This window comes from Thamnophis sirtalis, unplaced genomic scaffold (assembly GCF_051295495.1).
Source record: "Thamnophis sirtalis isolate CommonGarterSnake01/CBP01778 unplaced genomic scaffold, rThaSir2_p1.2 scaffold_3, whole genome shotgun sequence".
Classification (NCBI taxonomy): Eukaryota; Metazoa; Chordata; class Lepidosauria; order Squamata; family Natricidae; genus Thamnophis; species Thamnophis sirtalis.
This window is the reverse complement of record NW_028261383.1, coordinates 150,717,452-150,733,509: the sequence shown is the minus strand read 5'-3', so window position 1 is coordinate 150,733,509 and position 16,058 is coordinate 150,717,452. Positions and strand designations below refer to the sequence as shown.

Sequence of the window (16,058 nt, the reverse complement as noted above, 5' to 3'; positions counted from 1 at the left end):
ATGTTGCCTTCCTGTCTTCCTTAAAGAATTAGCACCATAAAGTGGAAAAAAACAAATGAGTTTTCTTCCAACAACCGGTTCTCCAAACTGTTTAGAAAGTTAACAACAGGTTCTCCCAAATAGGTACGAGCTGACTGAATCCCACCAATGAGCAAAGTCTTTATTTCTGATATGTTCTGAAAATAAAGATGTGAGATTATATTCTTTCTGCAGTTATAGATATAATTGTATATTAAATGAGGAAAAGAGGGGTAGTGAAAAGAGGATGGGTCCTAAATGTCAGCAAAGTAAAAACTTTATTAATCAGGCTTAGGCCATTTTGAATGGACACCTTTGTCAAGAGCATTATATAAAATAAGAGATTATGGATGGATGAATGGATGGATGGATGGATGGATGGATGGATAGATAGATAGATAGATAGATAGATAGATAGATAGATAGATAGATAGATAGATAGATAGATAGATAGATGATAGATATGCTTGTTATACAACAAGTAGGCCAAATCCAGAAACACTTATTTGTTGTTGTTTGAATAAAGCATTATAGAAGCATTAAAAAGCATTATAGAAGCATTAAAATGTATTGCTTGTTCAGTATTACCTAAACTTAGATTAAAACATGGACTCTCAAGAATGAATTAATACATATTCAAAAATAAAAATAAAAATTACAAAATTTTCACTCAGTAGTCATGTAAAGATTTACTATATGTTTAGCCAGTTAAACATATAGCTTGCTTTAATTCTCAAAATGTAAAAAGGTCTTTTTGATGCACATCAGAGGTGGGTTGCTACTGGTTTGCACTGGTTCGGGTGAACAGGTAGTGGAACTTGTGACTGGGTCACCAAAACGGTAGGGATGGCAGGCTTGCCATGTCCCCGAACCAGTACCCACAGCATGTCCTTTTGGCCTTTTTTAATGTCCTGCGCATGCAGAGTCCTATTTACAGGCAACTGCGCACACACTTGGAGCGTGCATCAGGTGCGCAGATCGCAAGTGCACATATGCAAATCGCAAGCACACCGAAATAGCAGTTATGCCGGCAGCAACCCACCCTTGATGCACATATATGCTTATGCTGACAAAACATGTACTTATTGGAATGGATGAATGAAACAAATTCAGCTTTACTTCCTTTATAACCTTTATTTGAAGTTAGGAACATATATTGTTGGTCCTAAGAAGTAAATTTTAATACTCGTTGATTCTTAAATTAGCCAAGTTCTGACCTCTGGAGTTTCTCAAGTTTAGTTTTTGTTGTATTTAAAACGAAACAACACTTCTCCCCCCACCAAAACTGAAAGCAAATAACACTATTTTTAATAAACAAATGCAATACACATATTTGGCAACCCTATTGTGTCAACTTCAGATAAGGAAAGGTGCTTGATTATATCTTGTAAGACACGCCAAACTGTTTAGATAATAGCTCTTTTCTCTTGGCAGGTTGCTTCAACAGTTTTGCTTTGTGTTGTCATATTAGTTTTGAGCCATAGTGTTATTGGGGCCACTTTTACTCTTCCTCTTGGATACAGTTGAAAGCTGTGAAGAGAAAAAGAAAGACTAATTGGCACTGCTGAACCTTATTTTCAATTGGCATCATCTTAGTGAAAAGAACAAGAAGAGCCAGAGGTTCTTGCTTAACCAGTTGGGGTGGTAGTGAATTAATAGCCATGCTCAGATACATTGGTAAGATTGCATCATTCAGGTGCTGATAACCAAGTTAAAATGACACAAAGGCCCTTGGCTGGCCTTGTTTCACCTTAATTGTACTCAATGGTGCATAGGGTGTCAGCTCATGGTGCTAAATATTGAGAGTTGTATGGTTATTGGGATTTATTATGATAGTCCTCTAAATAATGAGGGGATCTGAAAATGGGAATAGCATTCTATTTTTCTGTAAATGTATGTAGTTTCAGTGTCAACATTAGGAAGCCAAGCAGATCAAGCCTGATAATCTTTAATTACTCCTGCTAGATTTGGGAAAAATAAAACTATAGTTGCATGTCTCTGTTTAAGAGACTTAGCATATCCTGTCTTCTGCTACCTGAGTAGATTTATGTAAGTATTCCATAAACACTTGACAAATAAAAAGTTGTCTCCTGTAGAAAGAAAATAGTGTCCTGGATAGGGCTCTATATCTATTATTCCTGACTCTATTTAGAAGGACAGGATATGTGAGGTCTTGATTTTCAGTCTTTTTGTTTATGTGTAGTGCAATATATATGTTAATGTATATTAGTCTGCTAGCATAGTATATGTAGTTTGCTAGCATATTTTCCCTTCCAGACCTAAAAAAATGGACCTCCGAAGGCCATTTTAACCAATGAATGCCTTCCTCCTTTGCATATATACTTCAGCTATATCAAAGCTGCATATTATAAAGCCAAATCCATGGAAAGGATTGATTTGGAATTTGGAAATCCTTCTTTCACATATAAATATTGGTGCTTGTTAATGTATGACTGAAGCATAGAGCAAGTTTTAGCCTTGTATATGTACACGTGGGTAAGTATGTGCCGATTCCATGAAATGCAGATTCCGGACACAAGTTAGTTTCTTGGTCTCTCTGAAGCTCTGAGAGGTGTACAAACATGTGGCAAGTATTGGCTGAAAGGTACAGACTAAAGCAGGCTTCTGGTTTGTTTGTTTACTTCTCAGCCTAACTTGTTGCCCTGGGATTTTGTAGTTGTCTCACATCTAAGCACTAAACAGGGCCAGTCCTGCTTGACTGATTCCAAAGAAAATGAGGTCAACTAAATGCTACCTAGCATTTTGTGAAACAACATTGGAGGGAATGAAACCCAGATTTCTTCTGATAACTGTAGTACCAAGCTCTATCATTGAGAGTAGCTCTTCTAATCTGTGCTTTCTGGAAATGAGGGCAAATTTTGTGCGGGGATCATTACCTATATAAATGAAAGAATTTATTACTCCTTGATTAGAGATTGCCTTGTATAGTGAACATTTGCAGTTACAACCTTGATGAAAAGGTAGCTTTGTGATCAGACCTTGCATTTACGACCTTCGCAGGTCTGAAAAATAAAGGAAGGTTGTAGTACAGTAAACTTTGTCATTGTTTGTTTATCAGGGGATCTCTGAACCTGTTAATGGTTGTCTAATAAAGAACATTGCTATGCTAGCTACGAAGAAGGAAAGTTCCAAAATTTGACAACCTGCTTAGTTTCCAGCATAGATGTAGAACATGTTTTCTCTTTCTTTTTTCTGTTAAACCTTTTCCTTGGTTCTGTTTCACTTAAAATATATATAAAATAAAAATATTGAATCAGGATTGAATTACATCGGCACAAGCTTGCAAGGGTTTTTTTTTTTTTTTTTTTTTGCCAACAAGACAAAAATGATTTCTGGATGCTATTTTTCAGGATGCTTGTTTTAATCTTTCCACTGTACCTTGCAGTCCTGAAATTCCCTGGTGGTCTCTCACCCTAATAATAAACAAGCTTGGTTATACTGAGCTAAATGTACAGAGCATCTTGATGCGGGTGAAAAAAGAGAGTGCAAAAGTTGACTTGAAACTCAACATTAAGAAAACTAAGACCATGGCATCCGGCACTCTTAATTCCTGGCAAATAGATGGGGAAGAAATGGAGGTAGTTATTTTATTTTCCTGGGCTCCAAGATCACTGCAGATGGGGAATGCAGCCAAGAAATTAAAAGATGCTTGCTCCTGGGGAGGAAAGCTATGGCAGATCTAGACAGCATACTAAAAAGCAGAGACATCACCCTGCCAACAAAAGTGTGTGTAGTCAAAGCTATGGTTTTCCCAGTTGTATGATTGTGAAGGTTGGACCATAAGAAAGACTGAGGGCAAAAGAATTGAGGCCTTTGAACTCTGGTGCTGGAGAAAACTCCTGCGAGTCTCTTGGACTGCAAAGCGGTCAAACCAGTCAGTCCTAGAGGAGATCATCCGTGACTGCTGTTTAGAAGGCCAGATCCTGAAGATGAGAAACTCAAATACTTTGGCCACCTAATGAGAAGGAAGGACTCACTGGAGAAGAGCCTAAGGCTGGGAAAGACTGAGGGCAAAAGAAGATGGGAACACCAGAGAATGAGGTGGCTGGATGGAGTCACCAAGTCAGTCAACAAGAGCTTAAATAGATTCCAGAGGATGGTAGAGGACAGGAAGGCCTGGAGCAGTGATGCCTAACCTTTTTCTAAAGGTGTGCCAGAATTGTGTGTGCGCATGCTATTGCGCGTGCATGGGCGCAAGTGCATGCGGGAATGAAGTTTCGGTTGGCCTGTTGGGCCTGTTTTTTGCCCTTTCCAGGCTCCAGAGACTTTCCTGAAGCCTGGGGAGGGCGAAAACGGTCTCCCACGGCCCTCTGAAAGACCGAAAATCAGTCCATGCTGGAGCTGAGGGCTGCCATACTGGCAAATATGGCTCTGCATGCCACAGGTTCGCCATCACGGGCCTGGAGGAACGTTGTCCATGGAGTTGTGATGGGTTGGACACAACTTCACAAACAACAACAACAACAACAAATGTACATAAAACCTACTAGGTACAACCGTTGACTGCCAGTGTTCAAATACTAGTCTTCTCTGTTCAAATTCAAATAAGTGCTGTTATTAAAATAAGCCAGTTGAGCCCTAGCTGTTCCGACAACACATTCATCCATTAAACTTGTCTTCTCAAAGAAGTAAAAAAATACTCTAAATTGTATTGATATAAGTGGCAAACAAATTCCATGCATATATACATAGTGACCTGAGCTCACCATTGAAGCATGTTGAGACATTTTTTTGGTTTTCCTCTTGTGCATTCTGCGTACTTGAAGGCCTGGACCTGCAGAGCATGAAAAAAAGGCTTTGGATTTTAAAAGGAATTCCTACTGTAATATAGGACACATTATAAGGATACTTACTGAAACCATATTGTTTCTGGTGGTCTTGCCCATGAAGTAAAAATTGGTTTGACATTAAATATCTAATCTGGTGAACACGGAAATAGAGATCATGTAAACTAGTCTACTTATCTATCCCCAGCCTGATATGTTCATGATATGTTGGGGCTGCAGTTCTTGAAATACTCAGCTGACATTCAAGTTGCTAATTTGCTAGGAAGGCTAAAACAATCAGTTGAAATTCCTGATTTTCTTATTAGATAACCCCATTGCTAAGGATTACATGAATCCTATAATAATGGTATTGTGGTGAATATTTACATCACATGGAAGCTTTATTTCATAGATGTTCTTCAGTAAAAGGAAAGTTTAGTTGAAGAAATGAGAACGAGTCATAGAATTCTCACCAACTGCTTTGGGGCAGGGTGGTTCTGAACTGTATGAGAAGTACTAATATGAGAAAGTTAAATAGCAGTGCCCCTTTAAGTAGTGGGTGGGTCTAATGTCTGAAGCAGGGTTTTTTTTTAAATCACTGACTAGGTCCTAGGAATGTCTTTCTACTTCAAGTGCTTGATACTTTCTGCAGTGGTTTTCAGTATGGCAACTCTGTGCTGTTTTGAGAGGCATATGAAATTGAGAGAGCAGGTGGAAGGAAAGTTGAATCCTGGAAAGCAGATTTAGAATCTCTGAATTCTATATAAAAACAAAGCATTTTGTGTTGTTGATTGATTAATGAAGGACACTTGAAAAATAAATTGTGGGTGTGCATATAGGTTTTCTAGAGGGTTTTTTTTGGGGGGGGGGGGTTCCTGGCAAGAAAAGTTTGCCAGAAACCACCAACCCTCCACAGTTTTGTTTCTATTAGCAAATTATATCATTTAGATTCCCTGTTAAGTCTATTAAAGCAAATTTCAATGTACAGTAGCTCAGAGTTGAAATGTGGAGTCCTTGGTGCTCTCTGAACATGGTTATTTGCTTGCAGATGTTTCATTACCCAACTAGATAATATCAGTGCTAGTGAGTGTGGGATTTTTATACAATAGCTTGTTCTGCCAGTGTTGGTGGGGGTGTGGTTTTCTCCATGGTAGTTTCTTGATTAAAATACTTTCTGCTTGATTGTGTTAATCTGCTTTTTGGCTGCTGAAGGAGATATATATTTGATCTTTTTGTTTCCTCCTTAGCTTAGCTTTTTTATTGTCTTTTGAGACTTTTGAGTCTCCCTTTTTAAAACTCTGTTGTCTCTTGTGCTCTCTGAGTTTTGTTGTTTGCTCACAGATGTCTTATTAGTCAACTAGGTAACGTCATCAGTGCCTAGTAGGGTAATGAAATGGTTCAAACCAAACAGCTAAACTCAGAGCACCAAGAACTGCACAATTCAAGCATAAGCTGTACATACTCTCTTTTATTGGAACACCCAATATATGTGTCAACATAACATAGTTAGGGATTATTCCCATTCTTCCCTGAATCTTGGAAGTTTATTTATGTTGCTAACCTAAATGCTTTTCTGCCTCTCTTCTGCCCTGGATCAGATAAAGTATGAGAGGTATTGTAGATCTGAGTAACCTAGACATTCCACAGAGCACGCTAAGCTAAACCAAACAGAATCAAACAAAATACAAATAGTTTTCAAGTTGCAACCATAATGGAGCCCAGAATTTCAGTCATAAATTTTTGCAGTTGTAAATGGAGGCCTCATATGATCGGATTCGATTTTATGATCACTTTTATGTTTGTCATAAATGAGTGGCTGTGGTCATTAAACAATTCACGTGGTTGTTAAGCAAATCCCTTCTCCTGAATGGGCATTTTTTTCCTGGAAACGGGCAAAAATGTCACAAATTGCAATCATTACCATGGAACATTGTAGTTGGTTGTAAATGCAAGCTTGTTCCCAAGCATCCAAAGCACACTCCTATAAATGTGAAGGGATGTGGCTCGGTTGACAAGTTAAAGTAAAGCAGATTTGATAGCTTGCTGGGTTCTCAGTTGAAGTTCAACTTTGCTAGTGACATTATTAGTGTGTAGGAATTCATAGCAGAGTTTAGCAATGTATTTAGCATGGGCATAAGCTTAGGCTTGAGAATAATGGTAAGCTTAGGCTTGAGAATAATGGTTAATAATTGACTTATCCAAAGTTATACTGTGTAATAGTACTTCATTCATATTTAGCTTGCTTTCCATATTTGTGAGCTGAAAGCCAACAGACAATCTTAAAAAGAAATAGGGGTATTTATAGTACAATACAGCCAACATGTTTTAAACCTTATGATCTTTATTTAATAAATTTTGTAACAAATAATTACTCCTTTTTTCCATAACAGAAAGCACAGAGAGAAGATTTCTTTTAATTTTCATTTGTTTTTAAACTGCCCCAATCAGCTGCAGAAATTACACCTACTATTACAAAATATGAGTGGGGTAATAAATGGACGGGGGGGGGGGAAATGTTATGAAAGAAAAGCAGTGCAAATGTTGAAGTGGTTAGAAGCATTTAACATTTGGGGGCACATGCAATTGGTGCATGCTAACATACTGTTTGCATGATAGGTGCTGCTAGGTTCTTTGCTTTGTGGCTAGTTGCATAGGAGATAAAGTAATCCAAATGGACACAGCAAATTATTTATACTAGTAACAGGAACACCTAACTACCATTTTCATTCCAGAAATGTAAATAACTCACAAGGCTTTTTTTGAATTGTATAGTTGGCTTACATTCAATTCAGTAATACAAATGTAGGTAGTCCTAGACTTATGACCATAATTGAGCCTGGAAATACAGACGTAAGTCATGGCAGTTTTAAGCAGGTCACCGTGTGACCACATCTGATTTTACAATCTTGTTGATACCAATAGTTGGGCAAACAGCATGGTCATTAGGTGACCTCTACAGCTGTTAAGTGATTCAGGTTTCCCCAATGGACATTTTTTGCCGGAAGCCAAAATAAAATGCTGGAAAGGGAGGAAATGCCAGAAATCACCCTCATGTGATCATGAGACCCTACAAATAGTTATAAATGAGAGCTGGTGGCTAAGCACCCAAAATGCAATTATATGACCTGAGCGGGGGGGATTGGAATTTTGGAAAAGTTCATAAGAAGCTCTGGGGGTGGTGTGTCGTGACTTTGAACAGTCACTAAATGAGCAGTCATTAAATGAGACTGCTTGTGCTTACATTATAGTTGGTCACACAGCCAGATGTTTTAAACTGGATTTGGCTTTTCTGAATCCTTTCCAAGGACTTGGGATAGGCAGATGTTGTCTAATGATATTAAAGATATCGGCGTTGATAGCTGTTTCAAGCACAGCTGCTTTTTGCAAAATTGACTGATTGTGATTTTGTCAATGCTGATGAAGTTCAAGTGGTGCTCCTCCAAATGTTTTGGAATTGTGCCCAATATTACCATTGGTAGTATCTTTGTTTTCTTTTGCTACAGTTGTTGTACTTCTATTTGCAAATCTTTCTATTTTGTGATTTTCTTCACTTCATTTCTTTCTATTCTTTGGTCTCCAGGTATTGCAGTTTGTTTATTATTATACAGTCCATTACATATTTCACCTATTTGTACATGCAAGTTAACTTTTTATAACTATGCAGAAAATGAATTGCTTTATAATAATATTATTGCTCTTAATATAAGTCTTAATGCGCCCAAATTATAGCTTTTTAACTGCTTCATGGCTTTCTTTTGTCTTGAGTATCAGTAGGTTACATTCAAACAATATCTGATACAATCCAAAGAATTACAGATTTACAGGGTAATTGCGTATCAAGATTTTTGGTAAAGCAAGATTTTTGGTTCTTCAAGGACACAGTCAGATCCTCAGCTTGTGATCTCCATGTTGCCTCTTAATACCTTTATTGAGTCTTGCAAAAACAGAAAAAGCTTCTAAATTGCTAACCCACCTAGCCCATCTGTCCAAATACCTAATAACTCACAGCTCAAAATAATAAATACAAGTAATTTTTTTCTAAATCTGATTCAATTCCAAAGCCTTTAGGATTTATACAAATTATTTTTATATTCCATATTAAACATTAGTTCAAGTATTCCATACTTTTAACACATAGTTAAATACTATGATGGAATAATTGCAGTGGTACTGTTGCTGATCTTCCAAATGGTGTCTTTAGAACAGTGCTAGTTGGGAATATAGGTAGTCCTCAAGTTATGACCAGTGACCATTAGAAATTTTGGCAACACTGAATGAAAAGATGAACAGTTATGGCTGTTACAGCATCCCCAGGGACATATGATCAAAATTTGGTTGCTTGGTAACCTGCTTGTACTTAAGACCGTAGGGACACTTCAACTCCTCCTATCCCCCCACTTTCTCCCCCCCACATGCCCTTTTGACCCCTTGCCATACAGGAAATCTCTCCCCCCCCCCCCCCCTTAGCTGACTGTTGTCTTCTTGCTCTACTACTTACCAAGCATGCCCGACCTGGCCCTTTCCAAAGAAGTGCTGGCTGCATGAGGCTTCTCTTTCTTTGGTTGTGCATGATGATTTCCTTGCGAGATCTGGGGAAGACGGCTTCACATAGCCAGCAGCGTGAGCAATAAGATGATGAATGACAGCTGGGGCGGCACAGCACAGGGCAACAGGCTGCGAGCTGTGGCCTAGCAAGGGTAACTGCAATTGGAACTGGGCTGGGGTTTCCTAGGGCAGCTGGGGCTTTGTGCTACACTGCTGGGCTGGAGTAAGCTGGGGGTGGGCTTTGCACTATGAAGAGCTTTGAACTGTAGCCCAGGGGCTTTCTTTCAGCCCCAGAGCTATGGCATACCAAGAAGCTCCTTTGTGCCTCACTGCTGAGCCAGGCTCAAATGTCAAAGGCGTTCAGGGACATCCACCGCTTCCTGGCAAGTAGCCGCCAGAGCCGAAGCATGGCAAGTAGGCCTAGAACCACAGTTCTGGAGCTCCTTCCTGTCCCAGAAGGCAGGCTGCAGGGTGGCCAAAAGGGCAGAGATGGGGAGGTATAGATAATCTCTTTGGTTTAGGACTAGGAAGGACCTAGCTAGGAATGGCTTAGATTGAGAAGGGTCCTTGGCTATCGACCGGTGGAATTTGGTTATCAACAGCAATAGGATTGGGATTTTCTTTATTTAGTTATTAAATTTATTTACCACGTTTGGTAGAGATGGGGAGGCATGGAAAAAAAATTGGGGGGGACCAGCTCCCCCCCCTTTTTTCCCCAAATGGCTTTTTCCAGTTTTTTCCCCCAGGCCTTCCCATCTCTACGCCCATCTCATTTTGAAGAGATGCTAGGCAGCTTATAGCATAAAAACCTTAAAATTTAACAACAACAAATATTTCTAACCCAATAAGTGGCAATACTATCAAGGTAAAATTGTGGTCATAAGATGGGGAAGGAGGAACTACACAGGGGGTGGGGGTTTTCTGAATCCATCAACCACTCTAAGTATGATGCTGCTTCCCATTTGGGGCTCGAAGCCATCTGGCTGAGCCAGGTCTTAAGGCTCTTGTGAAAGATCAGAAATGAGGGAACTGATCTCATCTGGGGGGGGAGGGGGGGAGATGTTCCAAAATGCAGAAATCATGGCTCTCCTCCTGGATCCCCGCAGCCGAAATTCTTTGAATGATGGGATCTGCAGTATGCCCCCTCTTGTTGGCACGGATGGGGTGGACCAGTCTCAGTGGGATAAAATTCTTCCTCAAGTAACATGGACCCATGCCATGCAGAGCTTTAGAAGTGATAATCGGCACCTTGAATTGTACCCAAAAGCAAACTGGCAATCAGTGCAGCTCAGAGAGCGTCAGGATTGCCAAGTGTTGGGATTAGGTAAAATTGCACTTGTCGAGGACTATCTGTATAGACATGATTCAAATATCGGTAGGAAATTCAATCACTTGGCCAAAAAGTGATTTGAAATAACCATACTTTGTGTATCATCCAATTAATATTGTTTTTCTACAACCTTCCTTGGGGAGATGCCCCAGAATAGTTCTCTTAAGTCCAGAGTAAAGAAGAAGTAAAAGTTGCTTAGATACAGCTCTAGGAGCCGTACCACTTGTCCTTAAGCCTCCTTCATTCGTTTGAGCAGTGTCTGAGATTTTTTTCTTCCTCTTTCTGATCTGATCTAGGAGTAAAACAGCTTTCTGGTACAAGCTAAAGCTAAGCTACAGTACGCTGCTGTTTTTTTAATGTTGAACTTCCAGTTTTGGCAGTATAATTGAATATTTAATAGTCTTAAAATTGAAAGTCACTATTTCTGGCTACAGCCAGCTTTCTCTGCTTTTTATTTAGTGGAATGGCTTTGTGGAAACAGCAATAACATTTTCTGAAAGAGTTTGATGATGCCCCAATATTTTTAATGGGCTCAGCTCATAGCAGTGTCTGTAGTGGGACATTTTTTGCCAGTCAGAGCAATGTACGTGTCAAGCCAGATTGCTCACTTGCTACGTGGGCTGCCCAAGAACGAAAGCCTCCATCTATGTGCTCCTCAGAGGGCATTAGAAGGAAAGCTGTTGAAGAGGTAAGCAGATAAAGAGAGACATTAACAAACACCAGTTCAAGGATGCTGAGAAGTTTCTGCAAGGAAGCTGAAAGTCAGCTGGAAGTAGGCAAGAAATTGTCAGCAATGTTTGTGAAATTACTGATTAAGAAACGAGCATTTTATAATTCGGCTGAGTTCTAGAAAGCACTGATTACTATTACTACTTAATGGGGGCAAAGTAGCTTTATCTTGGCAAAGGTTTTGCAGAGGTTTGATTCGATGTAGTGGGATGTAACTCACATAATTTATTGGTGCCTTGGGTCTAGACAAGAGTATCAATCTGAAGAATTATATGCAAAATACTCTTGTTGTTAAGAGGTGTAGCTCAGTTTTTATAGCACACATTTTTCCATGCAGAAAGTTCAATCTCTGTAGGAAAGGCTGGCAAATACTGCAGTCTTGAAACCTTGAAAGTTGCTGGCAGACAAGGCAGACTAGTTGTGTTGTGGGGGCAGCAACTTCATACGTTCAGTATCTTTCATTAAATCATCAGCAGAGCCCTTTCACTGTCACTGTGGCTTATTTCTGTGCTGTGATTAGATAAAATCAGATCTACTTAAGAAGCAATCAGTTTTAACAAGTCTCCAACTTGATGGCATAAGCTTAGTAGGTAGGACAGATGGTCCTACCAAGCTATATTTTCCTGCAGGCAAAAGGTATTCTGTAACTCCATAAGTGGATTGATTCTGTTTTTTTAAACTGTTTTTCATTGCCTTAAAGCAGTATGTGCATTCTTTGGTTTGATTCAGGGTGTGGTATGAACCAGGCACTCAGATTTGTTGATTTCATCAAACATATTACTACCTACCCCCTAACAGCTCCAGACAGTTTACAAAAATACTATAAAAACAATTGTCCAAATATTTCCGTTCTCTAGATATTTGGATTATAATTCATAGGAAGTCTGACCATTGACCATACTAGATGAGATGTGGAGTCCTTGGATCTTTCTGAGTTTGATTGTTTGCTTGCAGATGTTTCACTACCTAACAAAGTAATGCATTCAGTGCTAGAAGGGAGTGGGAGTCACTCTGTATCAAGCTCAGACAGCATCAGGACTCCACAGTTCAATCCTGAGCTAATATAGTCTCTTCTATTTATACTGGATGTGGTTTGTAGAATTCCAAAACATATAAAAGGACCATATGAGTAAGTTGGTGCAAAATAGAGAACATGGGCTGATGATGAGAAGATAATACCTATTAATGAATATTAGCCATCTTTTGAAAGTTAAGTTTTCCCAACATTTAGTTTTAGCCTGTTTTGTGATTAAGATTGTAGGAAACTTGTTCATGCCCCAGGTGTGGCATTAAGATGAATATGAAGATGAGGTTGCGTTACAACTGCTAAACAGAGGTGCAGCATTGTGTGTTGTTTCTAGAAACAAGTTTAAAGAGGAAAAAAAACAAACAATCCAAGTGTTATCCAGGTTGAGCCTCCTCTAACTTTATTGACTTCCTGGAAGTAAGTCGGGTGCTGGGGCTAAAGCCAGAATGAGAAAACTGTTGTAGTACAGTACAGTTGCTAGCTTCCCTAATACCGAAGTTGTTTCCCTAATACTGAGGTTGTGTTAATGGTGCCAGTGCCACTACAGCTTAAAGGGGAGGCCAGCTGCTAATCTCATTCTTTCCTCATGCCCTTCCTTTGGATTTCTAGATACTGACTAAACATATTAACAGAAATCTGTAGTAAACCAAATGCATATTTGGGATTAACAACTAATGGGAATGCTAATAGGTATATTAAAAACAGAAGACTTGAGTGGTAAGAATTTAAATCATGAAAGATGCTCAAGAGGTTCCAAACTGAAATGAATTTGGGTGCTTGAGTATGGTAGCCACTGGCCCATCTTAAATTATTGAGTCAGTACTGTACATTTCTTCATGTAGCAGTAAACGGTAACTGGAGTTACATGGGACAAAGTGTGCTAAAGGTGCATTATAGAGCATGGAGGATTATTATTGTAGAATTAATGTTTAATATGCTACTTCTTTCTCTTTACAGAATTCATCATGTATCATTTTTGCTGCCAGACATGCAAGTGCTTCTAGTGTAAGTTGTGCTTTTTTTCCCCACTTCTTGTTGATGTACAAAACCTGTTGGTTGACTATTTGAGTCTTGACTATACCCAAGATCACTCTAGGTCAGTGATGGCTAACCTCTTCCGGACCGAGTGCCCAAAGTGTGCAAATACAAGTGTCTGTGCCCAAACTGCCAACATGCAATGCACACACGGCCACCACCCACACACCTTCCCGCCCCCCGCACATACAGCAGAGACTGCGGGAGGCACCCGCACATGCGTGGGAGAACTGAACTGGGGAGACGGCTCACATGCCCACAGAGGTTGGTGACTGCATTATTGGCACCAGACACATACTTGGTGTCAGTATATATTCTTTTCAAATTTAGTAATTCGTCACATTTGTCAATAAATTTCAGGAGATAGAATAGTTTGCAAAAGCATAACATATTTCACTATTTATGTTTATGATGAGAATTCATAGTATAACCATAAATACAGCGTTGTAGTTACTGGAAAAGGAAGAGGTGATAGTTTTTCAAGTTGATTTTTAAGTTAGGAAGAGTTCAGAAGCATTCTGATAGCTAGGCAAGAATGTAGTTTTGTTTATAAAGTTTTGTATTTCCATTGAAATGATATACCAATGGTTTTAACATATGATACCATTGATAGTCCATGCCTTTTTAATTTACATGCAAGAAAACCAATGGAAAAAGAAAAAAGGATCAGATTACTTATAACTGTGTGAATAGAACATGCTAAAATGCTAAAAAAAACAAAAAAAAAAACACATAGTCTCCAATCTCATCTCATTGTTTTGTGCTCATGTGAAACAAGATGATGAGCGAAAATGGTACAAAACCACTAAATCTTTTAAAAAATTAATGAAGGTTTTTGTAATCGCTTTTATCAGCAAAAATATGAAACCACTAGATTAAAGCACAGGCAAGTCGATAACACAAAATTGTAAATGTGAAAAATTTGAAAATGTGATCTGAAGGGGGAAAAAGTATAGAAATAACAAAGGGGAATCTACCTGGTGAACCAGAGGTCATGATATTAGGACAAAACTTCTCTTGGTGTAGATTGTACCCAGGACTACTGTAAAATAAATATAAAACAAATATGAGCAACATTTTATTTCATAACATTGACTTCTTTTTCTCTCATGTACCATTTTTGTAGGTTGGTTTTCTACCATCGACAATAGTTGATTTGTTATGTATAACATTAGACATTATTTTATTTTCAGAATCTGAAAGATGTTCTTGCAAATATGATACCCAAAGAACAAGCAAGACTTAAAAGCTTCAGACAACAACATGGCAGTACTGTCATTGGACAAATCACTGTAGATATGGTAAGTTGCATTGCTATACAAGCAAGAGTGGAGAAGACATCAGTGTGCAATTAGTCTGGCTTCTGTACTCTGCAGGAAATGAAATTGTTATGATGGTACGTTGCTAGACACCTACTCTGTGTACCAGACATTAGTATCAGGTCTGGATAAAAAAAATCAGAAAATGTTTGAGTGTGTGGGGAAAAAAAGGAAGAAGATTCAGATCCAACTGTAGATTACATAAGAGCTCCAGATTCAGCTTGCATGTCTCGAGTGAAAAGCTGGCAAGAATCAGGACTAGAATTAACCTCTCTCTGGGATCTTGGAGAACTGCTTAGTATTTGTTTCTCATTGGTCTGCGTTACGTAGAAACTATTTTCTTTATGTTTGAATGGGAACAATTCTTGTTCATGTGTCCTAGAATAGACTGAGATTCTTCACTTGGAATCTGCTGCTGCTCTGCTGAATTGATTTTAATTAAAGATGTGTTCACCTCTTTTTTCAGAGAAACCCCCCCAAAAGATTCGATTCTGAACAGAAAATTATATCAAGCAGTTCAGAATCTGCAACCTGCATACATTTGACAAATTAAAGCAATTGCTTAATATATCTTCCCTAATTTATTCTGAAACATGCACTACTTTGATAATACTGCTTCTGCTTATTAGGGAAGTAACTACCACTACCCAATCTTCAATTCCTGGAAATCTTAGTCACCTCTCTGTCTTTTAAAGCTTCTATTCACGTGTACTTTTCACCATATATCTACAGTTCTAAATGTCTGTATGCTCACAGCTAGGTCATACCGATAATAAACTAGAAGCTTAGTATCACCTTAAATCACAGATATTGGTTGTGGTGACTGTTTTAGCTTTGCTTTTAATTTCCTGTTTTAGCTCAAGATTCAACCAGTAATAGCTGGTACTTCTTAACATCTAAATATCAAATCAAATGTTACTTCCTAGCCCATGAATTCCAATTTCATGTAATAAATTGCATTTTCTCCTTGTTGGATAGACTCATGTGCGTTCATTTTGGTTGCATATCTTAGGGTTGTTTATCTACTAGGCCTGAGCCTTCAGATAAAGTTGCAATCCTTGGGGGATTTACAGACTGTTCTATGCACAAAGTAGCTAATTTTAATGATCTATGTCTGGACCAAAGCACATTTGTTCCAGGAAGAGGCAGCTCAGAGGATCAGGAAAAAACTTAGGACATCAGCATTAGTGGCTAAGCAAATAGGAAAAAGAAGGCACTGGGAAGATTAGCAGGCAGGCTAGCATCCAGGCTAGGTGCAGGAGGAACAT

At 38.8% G+C, this 16,058-nt stretch overlaps 1 protein-coding gene across 1 annotated transcript in view; it reads left to right on the top strand.

Moving 5' to 3' along the window:
* Positions 1–16,058, top strand: part of CS (citrate synthase) — a 35,793-nt gene that overhangs the window by 3,769 nt on the left and 15,966 nt on the right. The window contains exons 2-3 of the mRNA XM_014060703.2: positions 13,394–13,441; positions 14,665–14,772. Of these exons, the coding sequence (XP_013916178.1) occupies positions 13,394–13,441; positions 14,665–14,772 (156 nt within the window). The remainder of the gene's footprint in view (positions 1–13,393; positions 13,442–14,664; positions 14,773–16,058) is intronic.